Here is a 25,015-nt window from a genome sequence, read left to right as displayed (position 1 = left end):
AAATGCTGTAGGTGCAGCTTTCTTGCTTCTGAATAACAGTTTAACTTTTTCCTCTGACAGCTTATTCAAAAGGGTCAAACTCCCATTTTGCAGTTGTCTTTCCCACAGAAAATGCAGCAAAATTGACATTTAATGAAATATTACTGAAAACCATAGATTTCAATGTAGGGCACGTACTTAATCAAAAGCCAAAATGTTCATGTGGTAATGTGATATTTCTTCCTGTTCTAGCATACACCATGTTTTTGGGCCTTCATAATCCTAAAATGTTTAGCTAAATATTTAGTAAATTTTGTCTGTGTTTATTTCTACAAACTGAAAGCTGCATCATGAATAAAATATATTTTTAAAACATGCAAAAATTAATAAAGTCACAAACTTTAGGTGTCAAGTTCCAACTCAAAACATTTGGTTAGCAACTGTCCACTTTAAATTAAAACCCCAAGTACATGTGCACATGCATACACCAGGAAAAACCTTCAACCCATTTTAATTCTGTTAACTGATAAATAAAATACAGTAAGTCATTAAATCAGTTTCAATTACCTGTACATGGGTTTCGTGTTGCATTTAAGATGCATGAAAGGCCCAAAGGTAAATTTAAAGACAGAAAGCAACAGCACAACTTCCAACCATATAAGAATTTCTAAATTAACATTTTTTGGTTTACCAATAATACTTTGCAAAATCATCTATTTGAAGTGATACAAGCTTCTGCTAAAATATATGTACTAGTAATGTCTCCCCATATCTTAATTTATTTCAAATAAAAAGAATAGATACGCATCCAAACTTATTCATTAGGTAGCAGAGCAGGAAGAGTCTATGAAAACATATGATTTTTATGGTGTGAGCAAATAAGTGATGACAAAGAGATAATGAACTTCCAGTGAAACTTGACAGATAGTTAGATTTTAAGCTGACTAGCAGTTTTTCAGCAAACATTTTTCTTTCAGTAGCTAGACAAATGTAAAAGCTTCTGCTTTTCTATAAATGGGTTAATCTCATTAAGATTTCTGCAGCAGCAGCAGCCATAAACCAGCTCTTTTCTTGCTAAAAAGTCAGCAGGGAATCAATTCCATCCTTCACTGAGAGGCTCTCCTTGTGTTAAGATGAGGCACAACATGGCAGACATGGTGCTATCTACTAATCCTTGTTTTAGCGGGTATGTCATCAATGACAAAGTGTCCTTACTCAAATGTTTTATCCGGATTAATTTTTAATTAAATTCTAATTAAAATATAATTAAATTATAAGTAATCTGATGCCGAAATTATTTTAGGAGAAGGTTAGCTTTCAGTTCAGTTAGAAGGATTAATGTAGTCCATAGGACCAGAACCTTACCTATAGGCTTTACAGGCTTTAACTCAACATGTTCCTGGGGGGGCTGTCGGTAGGAGTATGTGTCAAGTCCGCCTATGAAATCAACTGAAAACACAACAGTTCCAGAAATGAACAAATGGAAATGAAAATATGTCAACTGAAAAAGAAATACGGACAAATTATGTTAAAAAAAAAAAATAGTAAGCGCATGCACAAGTTACAAACCAAGTAGGTAAAGATGGTGTGGAAACTGCTTACAGAAGGCTCTGTGCTCTGTCTTCCTTGGGGTCTATTTAGCCCCGTGCCCGCCAAGACAGGCTAGCATTTGTTTGACAAGAAACACATGCTCCTGCCAGCGTGAGGCACCACTGCAAAGGGGGCGTTCATGGATGTGCGGAGTGGGTAAACAGAAACCACCAAAGGGTAATGTAGCTGATTCTCTTTAGGGCAATCTCACCACATATATATATATATATATATATATGTACACACATATATAATTTTATATATATATATGTAATATATCTAAAAATATAAATGCATTTATATATTACCCTTTAAACTCCTTTTGAAGAGTTTAGAAATTTATGCAATTATAACAGTTTAGCTTGTGAACCTAATTTCACCTAAACTCTTAAAGCTCAATGGACTTGCAGGAATGTAAAGCATCAACAAAAAACAGAGGTGTGAGCACTGAGTTAAGAATAAACAGGTGATAACTAAATGTGAAAAAAACAGCAGCGTCTTCACTCAATGAACTTCTGGGGTTAGGAAGCCTTCCCAGAATCCTTCCACTTTCTCTCAAGGTTTCTATGTCAGAAATAATGTGAGGATATCTGCTCTTGAGAACTTTTTTGTTCCTTCTATGGTCATAATGGTTTTAAAATAAGACGTTTTAGTTTGAATCTTGTATTTTGTGGTTTTGGTAAGATTTTAAGCAGTTTCAAGATGCCACAAGTCCAAGCTATCCCAGAAATCTTAAAAGCAGGTTTGTGAAAGGCTATTCTGTTGATTTTGAAAGGCTTTTTGCAGACCCGCCCAGAGCTGACAAATTCACAGCACATTAGGATCCTTTGCTCACATGGAAAACAACTGCCTTCATTTGTCCTAAACAGAATTTGATACTCATTGTGCTAATGGCTGTGTGAGAAATACCTAATAAGAAACAGCCTCTTCCCAGTCAATGTGTGCACTAGGTAGACAAGAAAAAGTGCTCATCTAGGATGAGGGGATGGCAAAATAAGGCTTAGAGATTGAAGGACTGGTGAAATACCTACTGGTTTACCAATAATATTTTGCAAAATCATCTATTTGAAGTTACATGAGCTTAATATTGGAAATGCTCCTGTTGGTTTAGTTGTCTCTCCTGAGTCCAGGAAAGGGGTAACTTGGATGAAAATTGAACTTGATGTACTTCAATCATACAGCATCGCCTTTGCCCCAGGGCTGTTTTCTCACAACTGTCTGAGCAGGACATAATGTTGAAGAGCTAGCAGGCCTAGTGCCAATCCCAGTCTATATCCACCTCCTCTTCCTTTCATGTTGCAGCTCTCCTTCGGAAAGTTGTCACTAAATGAAACAATATACATCAAAATTTACTTCAGCACTAATGGGACTGAAGCCTTACAAAGGAAATATTTGCAGATAAATTTTTGTGAAAGTTCATTTTAAAAATCATGAAATCATAGAATGGTTTGAGTTGGAAGGGGCCTTCAAGATCATCTAGTTCCAACCCCACTGCTGTGGGCAGGGACACCTTCCACTACACCAGGTTGCTCACCACATTCACAGTAAAAAATTTCTTCCATTAGGAAGAAACCTACCCTCTTTCAGTTTGAAGCCATTCCCCTTTGCCCTGTCACTCACCACATGCTCTTGGAACTAGTCTCTCAGCATCTTTCTTGTAGGCTCCCTTCAGGTAGTGGAAGGCTGCAATTAGGTGGTCATGAAGCATTCTCTTCTCCAACCTGAATAATACGAATTGTCTTAACCTTCCCTAAAAGGAGAGATGCTCCATCCCTTTAACCTACTTGGTGTCCCTCCTCTGGACTTGCTGTGAATGGGTCGATGTCCTTTGTGTGCTGGGAACTCCAGAGCTCAGTATGTCTAATATATTACCTAGTTACTGAACAACTTTTTAGAATAAATAACAACTACAGTTTTGTTTGGTTTTGTTTTTTTTTTTAGTTATGTACTTTAGTTTTCCCTGATTTCTGAAGGTTTGGGCATTTTTGTTTTGTTTTGTTTTGTTGGTTTTTTACTGAGCACATGTTAACACAAGGAGTTAACAGAATGTTTTTGAGACAATTCCTCTCAGCAATCACAGGCATCATCTGCAATTGTAAGCATGGAGACCACGTAATTAGCCCTTCCACCAACAAATCTTTTTGAGCAAGAAATGAAGTCAAGAAGTATTAATGATTGACAACATAGATGTGTCTTTGTCTGACAAAGAGAATGTATTTAAAAGCACCATACAGCAGATGTTCAGATGAGCTGCTCAAACCTATTTAGCCAAGGCTTTCCCTTTTGCAATATATATATATAGAATTAAAGTTGAAATTCACCTTAAAATTCGTGTGAAGCTAATTCTCAAGGCAAGAAGCTGCTCTATCACACAAGGCAACGGAATGTGCCATTTTTCATTATGCACTCTATTTTATAGCTGATAGCTCTTTAATACGAAGAGTCATCATCAATTATTTGAATAATTCAAGTTGCTTTTAGTTTTAAAAATCCATTCTGATTTTACCTGATATTTTCATCACTTATACTTAGTATACTTCCAGGACTAAGACCACAAATGGCCATTAAACAGAGAAAATTGAATTTTTATTTTCATTGGTCACAGAGACATTACTATGTACTTTTCAGTGCAAATAAACATCAAATACTTTAAAACTTTTGGATGCATGCATACCTCTTTTTAATTGGCCAAAAGTAAACAGCACATTTTTACAGGTTTTCCAAAGGGAAAACATTGGTTTAAGGATGATATAAAATAATTGTTTTTGTGTATTTCTGGCCTGGTTAATGGATTATGGATAATTTCTGTCACAGATTAATAGGACTACAATAATTAGCTTCAGAAAATTGCATATGTCTGGAAGAAACTTCAGCAAAAAGCTCAGGGTTCTATACAGTTCTATAATACTATGCATTAAATTAAAAAAAAAACAAACCCACAACTTGTTAGCAGTAGGGATATTCAGTCACTAAACAATGAACACCCCACGTAGTCCAGTCATTAACTACAGTCATGCAGAGAGAAACTTAAAATCCCAGGGAAAGGATTTTTTAGCATCCCACGGATAATAGCAGGTTATAGAACAAGCTGGTTATTTTATCTGCAGCTGGCTGCAAAACATGATCCATATTCCCAGGGAATTGCCCTCTCCTTGTGTCACCTCAGTTTTGTGGTCATGCTGGATGCTTAATGGCCAGTATGAAATGTTCCTTTAGAGTTCACTACCTGCTGTGCTTGGAAGTGCACATCGGTGCTGTCTGTCCACTGTGGGCAGTCCATTAAAGTGATGTTCATTCATTCATGGGCCATATCAGAGGAACAGTTGTCATAATCTGCCTGAGCGAGAAAAGTGCAACACACTGCTGGCTGAAGAAAGTGTAGCCGGCGTCCTCAGTAATTTTGAGGGTTATTCTTTTCTAGACAGGTGACATTTTGGTTTGCCTTACTACTATTTATCCAGTGCATTCACCCATATGTCGCTTAAAATTTGCTTTGCTTTGAATGTAGCGCAAAAGAATCAGAGCTCTGAAAAAAAATCCTTTCTCCTTTTCCACCCTCTCATCTGAAATTCAGCTTCTCTGGCAATATCCCATTCACCTAATGGCAGGCCCTGTGCAAATTGCTGCCAGAGCTTGTCAGCTCATTGGTATATTACTAATTTCTTCTTTCAAAGTTGGCAAATTCTAAGCATGTCTGGAGGTGTAGGGTATGAACATGGCAGCAATATGCCAATAGCACAACTCTCAGTAAATCCTGCAGTCTCTTGGCCTGGAATACCTTAGATCCTATTGATGCTTGCCTCCCTTTTTTATAAATGACTGTAAGCCCCAAAACTGATGGTTTGAATGGCTGGCATCTCCAGCTGTCCCCTTTCCAAGAGAGGGGCAGACTAGCAGCTGCTTGAACTTGTGTTTTTATGTACAGAAGATTTTCTTAACCTGCCGGGTTCCAAATGTTACTTTGCATTGAATTATTTTCCTTGTACTGAGATTTTTTTTTTTTTAATGGCAATATATCAATGCAATTACATTCATTAAGAAAAGGTATGTAACTTAGGAGGGTGTAACTAACAGAAAAGGAGCCAAAATCAATAAGAAAGAGGAAGTAAAACAGGGAGATTGATGATAAGCCAGTGCTAGATGCAAAAGATCCAAACTTTGGACTTTCCACTTGTAGCTTATATAAACTTTCCAGATAAGCATGTTTTTTTCATAGAGTGTCTACTTTTTTCAGTTGCCTTCTATTCTCAAGAGATACACTGCCCTTACACCTTTCACTGTACCACCCAGACTGACCTAACTATCTGTCTGGAGCCAATATTATCCATTTTCATACTAAGTCTGAGCACCTAAGCCTCATATCATGTAGCAGAAGAATCACACATTCCTATGCAGTATCCCAGGAATATCTTCTCATTTATATAGAGGACTAAAGTAGGTAAAATGTGTGCAAGACAATTAAGAAAAGGAGAAGAGGCATCAGTAATGATATGTGGCACTCTGATTGCTGCTCTATCTCTATAAAGTACTGACAGATGGTAATCAGGTTAAAACAGGATAAAATGGTAGAAGATTACTAAGATACAACCTTTTACTTAAATTTTTATTACTGGAAGGTAAAAGGGGAATATTTCAATGTTCCACAGCAATTATTAAGATATTTTCACCAGATTTATTTCTTAGTCTTCACCTAGTGAGATAGATCACAACTTTAAAAACCTTGTAACATGTAAGTACCACATTTCTCTGCAGCACTGTGCTGAAAGAAGCATCCTCTCACAAGTTGCCTTAGAAAGGGAAATTTTTATTATGGTCTTTGCTACTGAACTCTCTCCTCATTTGATCGGTGATGTGACATCCAAGATATCAATATATGATATTCAAAGACTTTTTATTCTCCAAGGATACAACTGCCCAGTAAGATGAAGGAAGTATGAAGAAGATCTAAGATATTAGGAAGAGAAAATTGCTCAAACCTTCTTAACCCAGATCCCGCAGTCATTCAAAATCTGAAAGTATCTTTCCAAAATCTTCTCCCTGCCATGCCTTTGAAAGATATTTACAGCCATCCCATCCCATTACTGAAGTTAAATGACAGACTGCCTATATTTTTTTTTCTTAAATTAAGCATTTCCCAGTCACTTTCAAGTCATTAAGTACTCCTGGCTACTACATGGTAAAAGTCCCTAGAAGAGTACAGTCATTGCATATAAGGCCCCTGGAAGAAATGTTTGTCACAAGTTTATTATTACTAATTTAGTAGCAGGAAAAAAACAACTTTAGGCTGCAGATATGTAGGAATCATTTCCTTTAGGCTTTAGCAAACATCTATTTTTCATGGTGTTGTGCTATCTGCAAAGTTTAAGTTGATGAGGAATAGTTTTCTATTTTGGTTTAAAATGTTATATTGTATTGTCTCCAAATACTTATCAGCCTGGGCATCAAACGGCCCATATATTTCAGCAGAGTTGGCTATGACTTACATTATTCTTCAGCAAAGATGTTCAAACCAATTATTTCTGATAATACATTTTCTTTGCATATTGGTCACTATTTTTTCATTTTAATGAAAATGCTAACATCTTAATGAGAATGCTAATATATGGAAGTTGGATTTAAAAACATTTCAAACAGAGAAAGCCTTTTTTTCTGAGGCTTATATTTAAAGGTGCTATTGCTAGTTCTAGAATGAGATTTCAAATACAGTGAAGCTTATCCATTTTTCTACATAGGACCAAAGTAAATTGCAAATAATTCTAATTAAAACTTCCTACATAATTTTCTTATACAGTGAGAAAATTAGAAATGTGAAAAATCTTAGCTCACTTGTTTTCACTAATTACTGATTTTCCCCTCCTTGGCACACTTTCTGATCTAATCCCTTTTGGTGCAAAATGCTATGTGATTCCCTCTTTCTCTTGCCATTAAAGTTATTATACTGCCTATGTACAAATTAGGCCTGCAAAGGAAAAGTAAACTACGCATAAAAGATATTAAATGCCTGGAAATCACATCTATCAGTTATATTCAAACAATCATCATCATGGCTGGGCTTCGTGAACAAAGATTAGGGAAAGGTCTCTACCCACGTTTGTCACAAGCGCGCTGGTGGCTAAACAGGCCAATACGAGACAGGTATGTCCAGTTGCAAAAAGCACAGCAGAAAGACTCCTTAGGTGGTATATTCTGCAAGGCACGATTCTTTCTGTCTTGTCTTTTCTCCTCAAGAGTGATCCTGCGTGCTTTCTCAAAGGCATCAGCAGCGTTATAGATGTTGTGTCTCCAGGCCTCCCGGTTGGAGGCCAGAGTAGACCAGTTATGTTGATCAATGTGGCCAAGGCTGAGATGTTGTTTCAGGGAGTCCTTGTATCTTCTCTTCAGGGCTCCTCTCATGTGGCAGCCGGTGGCAAGTTCACCATAAAGCAAGATCTTAGGGAGGCGGTGGTCCTTCATCCTGGAGACGTGCCCTGCCCAGCGCAGCTGTGTTCTCAGCAACAATACTAAGAGGGAAATATGCCATTGAGTTTTCACACTATGTACACACTCAATTGACTAAAATGGCAGCTCAAATAGTAAGTAAAGACTGTTGTACAGAAGGCTGTAACAGCTTCAGTCACATCTCCAGAAACATGATCTTCATAATAAACGTGTCCAAGTTGGCTTCGAAAGAGATAGAACTCTGAATTTGCCTTTTGAAGTTATGCTTTGATCTTTTTTTAGTATTCTGATTCAGGAATACATGAAATGTATTAACGTGTCTTTATACTACTGCTGAGCTTGATGTCATAAACTACAGAGTTCTTTCAAAAATGTTTAGTGCAGATGCTTGGATGTATTGGAATTGATCTATTCCACTTATAGTTCATTGCTAGGTCATAAGTTAGGTGGTTTGTTCCTTCGAGTTGTTTTTTTTTCCCTATCATTTGAGTACCATGAGGATCTACTTCTCTACTGCTGTTTTTTGTACCCATACCAATATCTTTTGGCTTCAGTTATTTGCCAGTATGATACAATTATTTATTTTTGAGAAAATGCTTAAGTACTTATATCTGCCTGGTTATTATATATACAAGAATATCACAACTGCTGTTAATAACCTTAACTACAAGTCAGATATTTTGATATGTGAAATTATTATTCCCTTTATATAATGCTGACCCTGTTCAATTCTAATGAATAATTAAGGATAAAATTCCTACAGCAAAGTATTTACATGATCAAATACATGACATAAAGCCATGCCTTTTAGAACACATGTGACATTTGAAGGAAAGGATTTCTATGTGTCAAAGAAAATTCACATCATCCATTCACAACAGAACACTCTTTTAAAAAGAAAGTTACAGGACTGGAGGGATTCTTTTTATCAGTGAGTGATTCTGGATTTTTGTTCCCACCTTCCTAGTGATGAAAGACTGCCCCTGAAGCTTGCTGCTATCATCCTCTGTGACATGGTACTTGCTTCACGTGTTTGTATCTTTTCTTATGAAGACTGAACAGGAGTGAGCCAAGGATGTTCAGGAGAGTGTGTCTGTGTTCATGGCACAGCACAGGACACAAGCCAAAGAGGCAAGGAGCTGCTAACCTACTCATCAAATAGAGGTTGCAGTGGGGAGCAGCAAAATAGGCAGGTCTTGCAGATGATGGTAAGAACTTGGGAGACCAAGTAGAGCGTGCTGCAAGTCAAGAAGCCAGAGACTTGGCTGAGACAGAAATGGGAAGCACCGTTTTCCAACTGCATAGACAAAGACAACAATGGAGGAAAGGCTATAAGCCTCTCATTTCTATTCTGTATGATCCAGTAAGTTTGAGTTTTCCATTTAAAAAGCATGCTAGTTTAAAATTCTGTTAAATCTGCCTTTTTAAAATTTTGTATTGTGGTATTTTTGGGAGTTTTCTATAAAGAGGACTGTGCACAGCCACTTCAAAGGTCACATTCAGCCCATGTTGCAATTTTTCTTGTCTTTCCCTTGTAGCCCTTTTTTTATTTGCTTTAAAATCTGCTTAACATCTCTTCCTGTTAATGTCCTTCTTCCCTCACCCTTCCTTTCTTTATTAGTAGCTGACTTCTCTGTGATCCAGGTACAGAAGTACCTTTCAAGGTACATCTTTACCTTGAAAGACTTGATATCTTGAACTTGATACAGATGCCAAAACATGTACCTTCAGTAACCTGAGATATCAGGTATCAGCTTTTCCAAAATACTAATCTGATGGTATTTTCCATTTTATGATATCAAACCCATTAACACTGTTTAACATTGTTTTCCATTTCAGGTGATGCTGTTTCCATTTCCTCATCCTCATTCTCATTTACCATCCTGCCTTTGCCTCCATGACCATCAGTGATATCTTGTGTAGAAATCCTGCTTCACCATATGATATTTTCTTCTTAGTGTGGGGCATTGTATGCATTCCCTTCTCTGCAATAGCCCTGCACTCACAGCTACACCTTTCTTAGCAGTGGTCTGCTTCAATCCTTGAGGAGGCTAACCCCAAGGTTTTCCATCACATATCTTCGAGGGTTTTAGCCTCTTTAAAATCCAAACTAGCTTTTTTCCTTTGCTAAGCACACAATGGAGACCCCACATTCTCCCTCCCAGCACATAAGCCTGTGGTCCTACTGTGCCTTCTCTGAATTCAAGCCTACAGACAAGAAACAGAAGTGGATAAACCCCTTCTGTGATCTCCAGATCTCAGTCTCCTCCTTCCAATCTTTTATCTGTGTGAAGGAACACAAACCAGTAAGCTATTTTGATTGTTCTTGCCTTTAGTTTTTCAAGATGAGGAAGCCATCAAAATAATCCTTCAGTTGATCAGTGTCATGACAGCCTTCTCAAGCCTCAGTAAATGCACTTTCAAGTCCTTCTATGCTACCCTTAGTCTGTCCCAGAACGTATGATCATCCAGTATTTCAGAGCCATTGTGGATATATATGTCTGCTAAGTGTACTAAATCACATCTAAATGCATCCATGAGGAATTGTTTGTCTCCATGAGTCTTTCTCTGCAAATGAGGATCTCTATTTCACCTCATATTTTTATTGCTTTTTTCCTGCTCTATCTTCATATTCAACTTGCTCATTTCTTAGTATTGCTTTTGACATTACCATCTCTATCACCAAATCAAATTAGCTCCCCAAAATATATTCTAATAAGACTACATTCTCAGCTTTGAAAATAGAGCTAAGAATGTAGAGCATTATAAAATGAGAGCTTACAGTGACCAGTGGTCTTTTCATATATGATGGAGTGAAAAAAGAAATATCACATGTGCTAGCAAACATGATGGCTAGGAAAACAGTTTTCTCATTGTTAGAAAGTGGTATCATTTCATATCAGGAGAAAGATGAATGTCTGAAATAGAGTGTGTAACAGGATTACCACTCACTTTGAAGCCACCAATGAATTAATCTGCTAATGAGAAAGAAAGGTAATGTAATACTGACCTCATTCATAAAAAAACCTCTTCCTGAAGAAAGATGAAGTAAAAAATACACTTTTATGAAAACTTTGTAACTCTCAAATTTCAGTCCTCCAAAATAACAGCGCCATGATTAACGAGCGAAAGAGAAGGAGTAGAAATTAATGGTGAGGAATAAGAGTCATCATATAAATGGTGAGAGTCACATAGTATTACTTAATTTTGCTGTATCTAACCTGTGATATTGAGAACAGCACAGATGAACTGAGATTGATTTTCTGCTAACAAAACCAACTGTGTATTTACAGATTCAAGGAAAAAGAAAGTCAAATGAAGTTTGACATGAGTCCATCTGTGACCCAAATTACAGAGCATTGGCAAGAGAAAAACTTGTTATGATATAGAGCTAATAAAGCAAATCAGTAATACAGACTAAATGAAATAAATATAATGTAGCTTTTTTGAAAAACAGCTTTTCTTTTATTTGACCATCTGGCCCAGCTGGAAAACCATATCACCTATATCTCCTGATGTATTAAGACAACTCCTTTTGCTATGAAACTTGCTTCACTTATATACTGAAATAATTAGTGCTATTGAAATAGTGCAACTAGAAAATCTGAAAAGTATCACATATAGACAACAAGTCAAAGTTCACAAACAGGAGGAATTTAGAAAGGTTGAAGGTGTGATGACATCAGAGACATGATCAAGAGAACTAAAGAAGAGACAAGAATTTCACAGGATAAAGAAAAGTGTTTAGAAAAAACTACCTTAATTAGTTTCAATATTTTAATATCTTCTTTTCCTTTTTCTTTGTGGTTCTTCTAAGAAATCCTTGTGATACTTTTTTAACAAGGGTCTTTCTCTTGCTTTGATCTTGTCAGTAATCAATAGTTATTCCTTTCTTTTCCAAACAAAACTGACAACTTTTACTGGTGAAACATGCTGGTTGCCTTAGATGTATGAGATTTTCAAAAATGAGTGAAGTCGTGGATAGTTAATTCTTATTTGAGTTGTTCAGTTTTGCCACATTTTGAGAAAGTAGCCATTACCAAATAAAATTATCTTTAAAATTTACCTGGCTATGACCTGAAATTGATTCAATGTACTTCACTGACTTGTCCTGGTTAGTCATCTCTTTTTGAATTTACAGTAGCTGCTTTGCAAAGTACTTTGAATATCCTCTAAGGCTATAATGTATGATTACATACACTGGAACCCGTTAGATAAACTGGGACCCATATTTTATGATTTTTGTCATGGATACTCCCTTAAAACAAGAAATGAGCAGCTTTGGCTTTTTTAGTATTGTATTTCAAAGCTTAGTGCTATTTGAACTGTGAATAAACCTTATCTTTAGGAAAATTCAGTGCCAGTCTCTCAGCTCAGCTGGTCTGCATGGATCTGTTTTGATTTTTGAAGCTATTATCTGTAAGGAAGAAGGGAGAACTTTTCTTTCTTCTAAGATAGAACTTCACCATCTCTCTCTCAGACCAGGCATGGGCATAAAGGAAAAGGCACTGAGAACTCTGACCGCCTAAACTGCTAATTCATCAACAAGTCCATTGAGTCTCTCAGACAGGGTGAGATACATACAGTGGGAAGCTGTGGGAATAGTTGTCTCTATTGCAACTGTTCACTGCCCACTGAATTCCCAGATTCCTTATCAGCATATAACCAAGACAATTTACAGCCCATTGTAGAGCCTGACTAATCCTGTGCTATCCTTGGCTCAGCACATCCCTTCATCACAGGTGTGCACCACTTGATCCAGGCTTACACTTCCCACACCATAGGCAGCAGTTAATACAAGACAGAGCTCTTAGGCATGATTTGCTAACTGGGAAATTATCATTCAAGCAACATTAACAATGAAACAGATATTACTTAAGCTGAGGCTTAGAAATTAGGATAACTTATCTGCATGATGGTTAATATTTGGGTGAGATGGCATTTACACGGAAGAATGGGAGACTGAAAAGTTTAATTTCAAACTCCACAAACTAAAACAAACTCGGGGCTGTTGCCATTCAGAAATGAAGAAGTAAGAAGATTGCTACTGGAAGTGGAAAATGGATCTGTAATTTTAGTAGAGAAACTGGATGAAAAGTACAGACGTGAATGGGCACCACTGAGGCCTGTGTGTGATGTCGAGTGGAAAGCTCAAGAGAGCAAGGCTGGATACTGGAGTAAGATTGATTTAACAATAGATGCAATTTAAGTGAAAAGGCTAAGGTGCTGGCAAGTGGGGGTTGGGTTAGCATCCATTTAAAAACAGATTTAATTTAAACACAAAGGCCAAGGAGGTGGAAGGTGGAGACTAAAACAAAATCAATACTAAATTAGGTAAGTAGAAGCTTGAATCAAATGAACCAGTTAAAAAAAGGGCATACTGAGTATTTGGAAGCAGGGAATCAGTGCATGGACCTAAGAACACTTGAGGAACTCTTATTAAATGATATATTCCCTAAAGTCAGAATAATAATATCATTTTAGTAAGAATATTATTTAGTACAGCAGTAAACCAAAAAATCTTAAAGGAAAGTATGATCTCCAGTTTAAGGAAAACTTCATGAATATAAGTATATTCTTACTCGACATTAATTATCTTCTGTCACAAAATCACAGACTGGTTAGCATTGAAAGGGACTTCTGAAGATCATCTAGTCCAATCCTCTGCTAAAGCAGGTTCACCTAGAACAACCTGCTATTTCTATCTACAGTGAAAGAGACACCACAGCCACTCCAGGCAGCCTGTTCCAGTGCCCTGTTTCCCTTAAAATAAAGACTTTTTTTCTCATATTCAGATGGAAGTTCCTGTGTTTCAGTTTGTACTGAGCGCCCCTTGTCCTGTTAATGAGGACCACTGAGAAGAGTTTGGCCCTATCATCTTGACACCCGTCTTTATGATATTTGTATGCATTGATAGGATCTTCTCTAAGTCATCTCTTCTCCAGACTAAAAAGGGCCAGCTCACTCAGCCTTTCATTTTAAGAGAGATGCTCTGGTTCCCTAATGATCTTTGTAACCCTCTACTGGACCTTCCCCAGTAGTTCCTTTTCTTCCTTGTACTCAGGAGCCCGGAACTGGACACAGCATTCCAGATGTGGCCTCTCTAGGGCTCAGTAGAGGGGCAGGATTGCCTCCCTCGACCTGCTGGCAATTGACTTCCTAATGCAGCCTAGGATACTGTTGGCCTTCTTGGCCAAAAGGGAACTGCTGGTTCATGGGCAGCCTGTTGTCCACCTGGACCGCCGGCTCCTTCTCCACAGAATTGCTTTCCAGCAGGTCAGCTCTCAGACTGTGCTGGTGCATGGGGTTATTCTTCCCCAAGCTCAGGACCCTGCATTTGCCCTTGATGAACTTGTACATAGTTGTACAAATGTATGTATGCATATATATGTGAAATATATAGATAGATAGATATATGTATGGAATATACATATAATATTCATAGAATCATTGAATCATAGAATAATTCAGGTTGAAAGGAATCTTTGAAGGCCATCTAGTCCAACCTCGCTGCAATGAGCAGGAGGCAGCTGACACTTCTCTGCACAACCTGTTCCAGTGTTTCACCACCCTCACTGTAAAATATTCTTCCATATATCTAGTCTGAATATTCAGAACAAAGAGTGGAAATGCTTAACATTAATTGTATTTGTAAAACAGAAATTGATCAGGTAGTAGCAGACTAGCCTTTAAAAACTCTTTAGTTATCAATCTGGAAATCAATTCAAAGTTAAGGAGAGTGTCTATATACCTATGTTTGAACGAAAGTATGTATATGAATGACTACATATCCATCTACACACATATATCAATATATACACATGTATCAAAACAGGCAAAAATTGCCTAAAGATGATATAATACTGTCCTGACACATTTCTCTGTTCAGAGAACCATGTTAGTACTTTCTGAAAATAGTTCATAGAATATATTTTGCTTTCCATACAGATATTTCTAAATGCTTTACCTGTACTCCTGAAGTCTCATCTAAATCACCATATATATATATGTGTGCATATTTCTACAATCAGAATCCATAATTGGGGATGGAAGCTAGTGATTGCAACTCTGTAGCTTTTGGTAGCTGAAAGCTCACACAATTCACTGGTATAACAGATATCTTAAAGAAATATTACATTTTACACTTCTAAACTCTCCCTTAACTTTGTACAAAAAAGAATGAGTGGATAACTCCAACTTGAACAAAATGACTAAGTATCATTTCAATGTACGAAGTGGAGGAGAATATGTGTCACCTACCGAGCTACCGGTAGCACCAGGCAGCTGGCTCTGGGTACTTGCATTTTTCTCACCCACATGAGAGCATTTCAAAGCTGTACCACGTGTTCACCACTCCTGCTATGACCTACTAATATTCTGGGAAATATCTGATAATATTTCTTTTTGCTAAAGTCATTAAGGTGATTCTTTCCTACTGAACTTCAGGAAGAAACTTCTGTCTTGTGCTTAAGGGAGGAATTGTGGGAATGCACCAGAGGAACTCTTGTAATTTAAGTGATTTATCCTTTTCCTTAGTGAAAAGTAAATGACCTGCTGGCTCGCATGGGAATGGCACCTTGAATATTATTTTTATACTTATTTGAGGCAACTCCAAAGTAAGAAATGAATTTTTTACTGAGGATAGACTAAAATATTTTACAGAAGTGGTTTAGAAACTCAAGGAGGATTTCTTCAAGTTATTTGATTCACACCTTAGAGTAAGTTATGTTCTACCAATAAAAAATTGGAATTAGTTTACACGTGTTGTTTAGATGTTGCCATTTTCTCATATTTTGTCTGCACCCTATCTGGATAAACCTTTCATGTTGCATTCCACATGAAACGCATGGTACTTTCAAGCAGATAACTTCTGCTGCTGCTAGAAATATTCCACAGCTGAGACTTCTGTTTTCACATACTGTACACTACCTATTATTTAAAGACAATCCCTTAGCTAAAACAAGATCTTCTGCAACAATCCATGGAGAATACAACTGGAAATGAAGACTGTTTTGTATATTTTGCTAGCAGAACATAAAACCAGCAGTGGTATGGGTTTTGTTTTGGGTTTGAGTTGTTTTCCTGTAACAGATTATTCATCTATGGCTTTTAAGCAGAAAATAAAACAAGGAGGTATCATGCCTCTGCTGTAATATTTTTGCCACTAACTTATGTTTATATTGTTTAATTGTTTTTATTTTACATCACCTTAGAGGTTTTACCCTTGGTTGTGTGCATTATACCTGTGCACGTTTCCATAGGAACTAGAATAAATCCTTGCTCAGGCAATGTATATTAACTTAATATATATAAAAAAGAAAGAAATATAAATTGAAAGAGTATGTAGAGGTAATTTAAATAGTATAACATCCCTGAAGTATTTCTTCCTTCCTTAAATACTTCAGAATTCATTGTGTTAGTTTAGTGAAGGAATGAGCATGCATTTTCATACCATACTATGTTGTTAGACCACAAAATGCTGTTAAAATATCAGGTTTATCCTTCATATTTCCAATATGGGAGAAAGTGAAGTCAAGTATAAGTAGGATAGTAAATAGGTGAGTCTGCATCTAATCAACTCCAGCTGCACAGAACTCTAATGTCTACAGAAACTGTAACTTGAGATTTGTTTCCATTAAATGTCTGGTGGGGCTGTTGAGGAAGTCCCCTGGATACCCCTGGCAATATTTCTGGTTGCACTTCAACCTCTCCTTCAGTTCATGGTAGGCATCTGCAAGATGGTAACAGCAACTACCAGTAGGGAACAAGCTGCCCTGAAATGCGGATGACACCTCAATGCAAGGAGCAGCAGGAACCACCTATCATCAGCCAGGTGTTTTATGGCATTAGCTGGGCTCCTTGGCTTTCCAGATGTCACAGACTGTGTTTGAGGACAGGTATGTTGGACTACTCATCTCTGAAGGAGATTATTTTTAGAAAACTGTTCTGTTGAATTAAAGAATACATTTGGTTATGAATCCATTACAATTCTATGCCTGGCAATACGTATAGTCTATGCCTGGCAAAAATAACTGACTCTGTTGTTTTTCTAAAACAGGTGTATTGAAATTCTGGGCCTTTGGGTTTCTTGTCCAGATGAACAGAAAGATGCAAACTGTTTTTCAAGCCTTCCAAAAATAGTGATAGTCACTGCCATTTTACAGAAATGCCAAAGCCAAGAGAATGCTGTCAACCTGGCAGCTAGAGTACTTTTCACTGCCAAGCAGTAAAAATTATAATTTTAAAAGTCTGTGTCAAGTATATTCATCCACTGGTCAGTAACAACACATTTTAATTCAATATATCTAGTCATTATGGTCTAAAAGTGAGAGTGGTGAGCACTTAAGCCCACCTGTCTGCTGGCTGCTGTTTGGCAGGTTTTCTAAGTCCTCATTTTAGTGAGATATTTGGACAGTTATTGTCTGGGGATGTTTGATTCTTGTATTGCCCAACAGAAATGTAGTGAAGAATCCTCCTTCTTGGTCATCCTTGATATTAATAATTTAAACACAAAAAATTTTTTTTAGAAGGTTAATGGACTCAACAACGCGTAATTGCAATTGATGTAAAGATATTAGTAGTAGGTTCCCAAATACTCCTTAGTTAAGGACATTTGTATATTTACATAAAAAGGTAATCAAATATATATAATATCAGCTATTGTTAGTTCTTCATTCACTTTGCAAAAAAATAGCATAGTTATAAGAAATTTATTACTGCTGGACCTACTCTGTAATTATAAATATTAATTTAAATGTGATGAAAAAGTCTTTCTATCTTGTTTGATTACTGGCAACAGATGCTCAATGGTGTGTATAAATGTAAAGCCATATGTCAGATAAAGCAATACAGTGGTTTTTCAGTGAAAACAGTAATGTATCTTGCTTTACTTAATATTTGTCTAATGATGGCATACAGAGGGTCATATTGATACCACAGAATGGGGAAAACTCATACTTTGTAAAAACAAATTCATTTTCTCTGTTCTGAAAGTACAGCTGGGCTCTAAATACAACTAGCATAGAGAACAGACAAAAAAGAATTTTTTTTTGATTTATTAATTTTGTTCTTGTGGCTTTATTTAGGGGATAAATCTTTCCTTCATGGTGAATTTCCTTTATTTTTGCTCATCCATAAAAGAATTTTAAGCTTCCTTGTTTCAGTGTTTCAGTCTCATTTTTACAAAAATGCTGAAATCAAAAATATAGATTTGTGGCAAACCTTCCCCTCTAATTTCACTGTTATTTCCTTATGCAATTTGTATACAACTCAGTTGCCACTTCACAAAATCCCATACAGTATAGAACTATCACTTCTGACATGTGTGAATGTCAGATTTATGAACTAGTATTTAGCAGTAATAGTGCTATCAACTTTTTCTCAGAAAAGTCCAGAAACTATTTAGAAATTTAATAATGATTTTAGCAATTCATTTTGCCTAGTCTCCAGACTCCGCTGTATTAAGACCATTTAGTAACTCTGACAAGGTGGAAACAAGCTTCTGGGTTCATTTTTAGGAGAAAATGATTCACAAACAGGATAGTGACAGGCTTTTATGATTACAGATTTCACATATTCTATTCCTTCAAAAGGGCTTATAGAGATTGATAGATCTACAAAGAAATAAATGAAAAAATGAAGGGAAGAGATATAAATAGACTTTTTCATTAGGATGAATGATGGAAGGTATTAACCCCACTACAGCAGTGTGCCTTTTACATGTCTATTTTGTTTTATCCCTTTTGACCTGCTATCATCTTCCTTCTGCGTATAAGTTAACTACAGTGGGAAATGTAGGTAAGGTGAGCAATAGCTGGAAATAAATGTTTCCTCAAGCATTATTACTGTTCAGAAAAGTGTCCATCAGCCAAAATGTCAGGCTCAAAATCCATTTAAGCACTGCACAGAGGCTAAGCAGGCAGCTTTTATTAATTTTTAAGTCTGCATGACGGGTTTCAGACCAGGAACTGGGGTTAACTTGATGCAGTGAATATTGCAGAGTATATTTAAATAAGGAGGCTTTGACTATCAGATGACTAATTTATTCTGTGAAAACTACTGCAAAATTATGATGGAATAGCTGCATCTACCTAAGAAAAGAATCTGCTGCCTCATATTTAAATGTATAAAATTGCTCTTTAGTTGCAGTTTCTTGGACTTTTATCCTAATGTAAACACTGTCTACTTTTAAGCTGTTTTGAAGAACCACTGTACTGGCATCTCGAATAGTTTTCTGTTCATCATGCTAAGTGAATTTTTCCAGAATAAGTCGTGTTCTTCTCAGCTAATAACTAAACCAAACCATTTTCTCACTGTGCCTTAAACAGACATTTATTTATTTAAAATGTATCTGTGGGATTGCTGTGAAGGAGTTAACGTTTGTCTTTAATGTGGTTATCTATAAGCATAAAGGACTCTAAAACACAAATGGCACTAAGAAACAAAGTGAAATATTAAAGGGCTCCTTATTTGCTTTTGACTGGATTCAGGATCTTAAAAGGCAATAAAAAAAAGTAACAAATCAGAAATTACTTCTCTCCAATGGTTGTAAAATCTCTTAGCTGTATCTATTCCACTTCTTTGCTCCTCTTTTTCCTTCCTTTGCACACTGCTCTTGCCCCTGCCCCAGGTCACCCTCTGCTAACTAAAAAAACTATTCGCACATGGGTCTAGATGATTATAGGTAAAGGTACAAATGAAATGGGAAATTTGCCCCTTCCTAACAAAGGACATTGAGCTGAATTACACCATACTTTCCAAGACAAGTGGGATGATTTTCACCTGCAACAGAAAACCAAATTACCATCGACAGTTCTGAAAGATAAGTGGAAATTAAATGCAGATCCCTGAGTCCTTTGTGGAGAATGGGAACTGGGTTAGTTTTACATACTGGATCACCTTAGCACTTGATGTGTTTTACTGGTTGATAAATATGTTAGCTGTTCTCCATTCTCAGTGATTTAAATTTCCGTTGGTATCATATGGCTTCAAACTCTCAAAAGACAGTGATGTGGGCACACCATCAGAGGAAAGTGAATTGGGCCTCATCTCTTCTGAAATAGGTTTTCGAAGTGAACAGGGCCCTTAATTTGACAATAACCCTCTTGTGAGGCCCTGAATATAAAACACATAATGCTCTTCAGCATGTGACTACTTTCCCTGAACACGTATCACTTGATGGGAGTTGCGTCTTTCTTTTACACATGCATAAAACAGGGAGTGTGAAGCACATTATAAAAGGATAAACAAAACCAACAGTAACATAACATACTTGTGTAAAAAGTAAAGAGCCTGCCTTCTCAAGTACAAATGTATTTGTGTTTGCATGTGGGTTTACTTGTGCACTATTTCCCTTTTAAAGGCACTGTAGTTTGTGCCGTCTTCATCAGTCTGCAGGCCTTCCCTAATGCTTAAGGTAGCCTTCCTGTTCCAGGAATTTAATTAGTAACTGTCTCACAAACAAAGTTTCCAGCTATCTATATGAAGCCCTAGCTGCTGTCATGACTCATCACAGCCTTATGGAAAGGAGATGCCTCCGCATTTCACTGACCAAAGACTCTGTTTATACATCCCCAACTATACAGCCCTTGTGCTGCTGTGCCATCTTCTGCCGATACCCCGTGTTACCAGTTTCTGCCGGTCAGTTTCCAGCGTTCCAAAGAATCATTTCCTAGGTTTTTGCACCTCAAGACCTACATTTTATGTTGCTTCTCCAAGTGTTCATATTTCTCCTTTACTAGCAGCCATCTTTATCCAGGCTCCTTGCACCTCTTCACAGTACACTATGTGCACGACATCCTTATGACTCCTTCCCACTCAATTTTATCTGAGAATCTCTTTGATTCTTCCTAACTGAACTCTAAATGAAAGTGTTAAAATTTGACTCTAATGTCAGTTGCACTATGAAGGAGAACTGAACGTTGTACCATTTGTAGCAATGGAAAAGTGTTTTGTTTACGGTCCTTCACACTGTTTTCAATCAGTCTGCTTTTCTATCACAGACATGAATTACTTGAATTATGTCTTCAATAAGACTTTCCAGATATTATCAAATGCTTTCCTACAAACTAAATTAATTTTTCCTACTATATTAATTTCACCCACTAATGCTATTCTGTGAAGAAACAAAGCAACTATGTAAAGATTTATGAATAAAAGGTTATTAATAAATATTTGGTTGTGTATTATTTATCCTATAGCCCTGAAACGCTATTGACATTTGTTCTTTTTAATTCCCCTAGAGGGCTTACCGTTTAACTCCCCATAAATGAGAGGAAACAACTTTCATGATCATGTTGCTTGTTTTCTAGGTTTGTTCTTGTGCTTGCTCCTCTTTGCTCATCCAACATTTTCCCATTCTCACTACTGCTTTTAACAAAGGCTATGCTAGTTATGTGTGTATGGTGACATTGTTAGGCAATTCTCACAATCTCTATTCACACAACATCCTAGCAAAAGGTTCAGCATATTCAGATTTTTTCAATACCTATTTAATGGTGTTTTGAGAAATACTTTTTTAAAGGTGTGCACATTTTCAAAGTTATGGAACAATATGAGTATGTATATAAAAGTTTTATTGATAAAGTCAAGTTAAGAACACGGGCTTAGCATTTTAAATGCATGGTCTAGCTACCTGTAGGTGTTGATCAGGTTTACCTAATTATTGATCAGAGCGATATCACACACTGTAAGTGGCTTGATCTGTCATCTCCATTAACTTTACTGATAAGCTGTCATTTGAAGAACAGGCTAAACGGCTTTGGGAGATTTGATTCACATTTAAGCATACATACATAAAGACATATATATATATGTATATGCATGCAATGTGGATCACATAATTTTCATCACTGTGACTGGCTCATGCAACAGGTTCACAAATCTCTATGAGGAAGTTTAGCAAGTGCAGTCCTACCTAGATAAGAGAGCAGTACCTAAATAAGTATGTCTTTGAGCACGACTGGTTGTGTACATGAACGACAGTTTCTGCCATTTTTCGAACTTTGTTCTTTGCCTTGGTAGTCAACACAAGACTAAGTCTCACCCCAGGTACTGTGGCTCCAGATATGGAGAGGTGTGTATCAGTACTTACAGCTGTCCTCCTCCTCCATGAAAATACTGATCACGTAACAGGCATACACAAATCCAATCAGCTGTATGAAGGAAGAGGAAAAACAATCATCAGAACACACTGAACACTTATCAGGCTTTCAGTACAACAATGTAGAAATACAGCCAAATGCTAAAATATTTGGTTTCATTTCCTGCATTTGTAAATTTCAGTGCAAATAGTCAGAAATAGCTATATTAAAGAGATTTCCTCCCTTTTGATCATGTTGCATAGCATATACTTTATATATAAATAGATATTTTATATTTTAAAATATTTCCCCAGTCCCACTGGGGTTAGTATTGATGAATACTACTATTAAGTAATACTGGTGGAAAACACCTGTACCTTGACATTCAGCTATTATTTACATTTTTTTCTTTGTTCAATACCTCTGTTCTCACATGAGTTTTCCCACATGCATGTGGGCCCTCTGTGCACCTCGTATACTTACTAAACAGACAAAATATTTATTGACTGCTACAGAATTCAGCCACAGTAACACTTCTATGGAATCCACAAGAGATGTCTTTTTGTGTTGCATAAAGTGTCCCAGTGAAGAACTGTTCGGAAAAAGTTTAAATTTATATGTGAATTCTCATGATGTAGCTGAACAGTAAAACTGGTTTATGATTCACTGACATCAGGAAACATCTTATCAGAAGGGCCTATCAGTACTTCACAATAACTATGCAAATAATGCACAGACTCATCTTCCCAAAGGACAACACCACCCCAACCAAGCCATTTTTTTAACAGCTGCACTCACAAAAACATCCTCCTAGACCTGGAATTGTGTCACTTGTGTCACCAAGAGGAAGGGATTAGAATCTTTAGGATGAGGAAATAGAAACTCCACTCATTTGTTATCAATATAGACAAAATGTTTTCTTATAACCACCATCAAAGAAGAAGAAAATCCCACTGGGCAAGTAAACCTATTCAACTGCACTGCCCAGACATGCCCATGCCTGAGAAAATATTGTTTGTGCAGCTTTACACAATTAAAGCTATCTGAAAGCCTTGAAAAGACTCTTCATGAGAGATTTCTACAATAATCCAGAGATTAGTTTTAAGAAAACTCCTTTTTCACTGATCCATTAAAAAAATCTAATTAAAACAGTTCTTCTTGGGATGTCACAGATCAACCAGCTGAGGAAGAGGTAATTTAATAATATCTAGACAGGTATAAGCTCATTCAGAACACAGAAATTATTCCAACCTGCTTTCTGGTGTGGCTGCATGAGGAGCTTTACAAGCAGCTCCAAGAGCCTCTCTGCAGACAAAAAGCTTGTCCACACAAGGGAATTCGGGGAAGTTAAGATGAATTAACTAAAGCTGTGAAATCAATGCACATAAGATAAAGTACATTAAATCCCTGTGTGGCCTTTCCCATTCAGAAATAAAGTGGCCCTAGTTCACTGCAGCTTAATCCTTCTCCAAGGGATTAATCTTCCCATGGAGAATTAAGCTACAGTATGCTGAAGCTGAGTTTATTGTGAATGAGAGCTGTCACAGCGCTGTGGCACGGTCCTGTCAGATCTTCCTCTCTAGGGCATTCATGTCACTGGTGTTTTGGGAAAGTGAGTTTAATCCAACTTTCCTCTCATTCTGAGCAGACTACAGTATTGGCAGCTTCCTTGACAATTTCTGTGTCCAGTTTACTGGGGTGGTATTGCCATAGCCTCTGTCAGGTGAACACCACTTTGTTATACTGATGCTCTGAGGCAGCTAAATGCAAACCAGCTCTGGAGGAGGCGCTCACTGGAGGTGGCCAGGACCAAGCCATGCCTGAGCTACCCATCCCCACTGTGCCTGGTGTGAGGTTGCTGCAGCTGAATGGGACCCACAGACATGGTAGGGCTCTCCGTTTTGCTGCATGTCCACATTTACCTGCTGAAGACTCTGTGTGTGATTAAGAGAATTCCAGCCACCTGCTATTAATGATAATGGGATCTTGTGGTTCTGCTGCCCAGCACATCCAGGACCAGCACTGATTTACAGACTCCTTGACAGATTAGGCACATTTCTTCCCTAAACTTCACAGTTTAGAGCACCTTTCAGGCATGACGACAAAAATAATATGATCTAAAGGCTTCCATGGAATTGAAAGACTAATCATACTTGAGGTATAATGCTTACGCCACCTGAACCTACCACAGAAACATCAGAACATAGGTTCTGGTGTTCATGATTTTTCATAACAGAATGTCATCTGTTTATTTACAATATTTCCTGTTCACCGTTTGTGTTGTGCAATTTGACTACATAAGTCTCGTGGGTTTGTTTCTTTTCCCTAAACATAACTGAAATATTTTGAAGAGTAAAACCGCTAAATAAATAACGAACATGATAAAAATGACTAGTAGTACGGCTTGTGGGTTTAAGTGTTTGTGAAGGAAGATCCAATACTTAGAATTATTTACTATTTTCACATCATGTATTTTCTCTTGTTATTAGTATTCTGTATTAAATTAACTGTATTTTTATGAATGCAATTACTTCTTTATATGTTCATGTGTACTCTATATCCATGCATATTTTATAAAAATTCTCTCTGTGAGAGCTTCTAGTAAACTTCTCACATATCTAATGTGTTGAACAGGTGGATAAAGCACAGCAGGACTTCCACTCTAATGAATAATAAACCATCTGACACAAAGAACAAAAGCAATAGGGAAAACTTGGAGAGGTCTTCCCTTCAAAAGAATGTGGGTCATGGCAAGCCTGATTGTTTTAACAGTCCTAACAGCTTACATCTTGCTCTTTCACTAGATCTTCATCTTAAAGTAAAACTTTTCCCACCCTCTTCAATGTTTGAAACACACTTTGCCTAATCTATGAGCTTCTTTCAAAATCAGCAGTCTCTATCTGCTTCTCAGAAATATATTTCTTTAT

The 25,015-nt window shown here is 37.0% G+C and overlaps 1 protein-coding gene across 3 annotated transcripts in view; it reads right to left on the bottom strand.

Moving 5' to 3' along the window:
* The window catches only part of NKAIN3 (Na+/K+ transporting ATPase interacting 3), a 358,213-nt gene that overhangs the window by 3,120 nt on the left and 330,078 nt on the right, over positions 1-25,015 (bottom strand). For 2 of the 3 annotated variants that reach the window (XM_017829652.1, XM_017829653.1), the window contains 2 exons: positions 22,100-22,160; positions 1,345-1,428 (listed from right to left, as the gene is read on the bottom strand). In XM_017829652.1, coding sequence (XP_017685141.1) covers positions 1,345-1,428; positions 22,100-22,160 — 145 coding nt within the window. The remainder of the gene's footprint in view (positions 1-1,344; positions 1,429-22,099; positions 22,161-25,015) is intronic. The other variant, XM_017829654.1, reaches the window with a different exon arrangement.

The sequence above is a fragment of the Lepidothrix coronata genome, unplaced genomic scaffold (assembly GCF_001604755.1).
Source record: "Lepidothrix coronata isolate B3197 unplaced genomic scaffold, Lepidothrix_coronata-1.0 Scaffold166, whole genome shotgun sequence".
In the NCBI taxonomy this organism is placed as follows: Eukaryota; Metazoa; Chordata; class Aves; order Passeriformes; family Pipridae; genus Lepidothrix; species Lepidothrix coronata.
The sequence above is the reverse complement of the archived record's forward strand: the minus strand, read 5'-3'. Positions and strand labels throughout refer to the sequence as shown.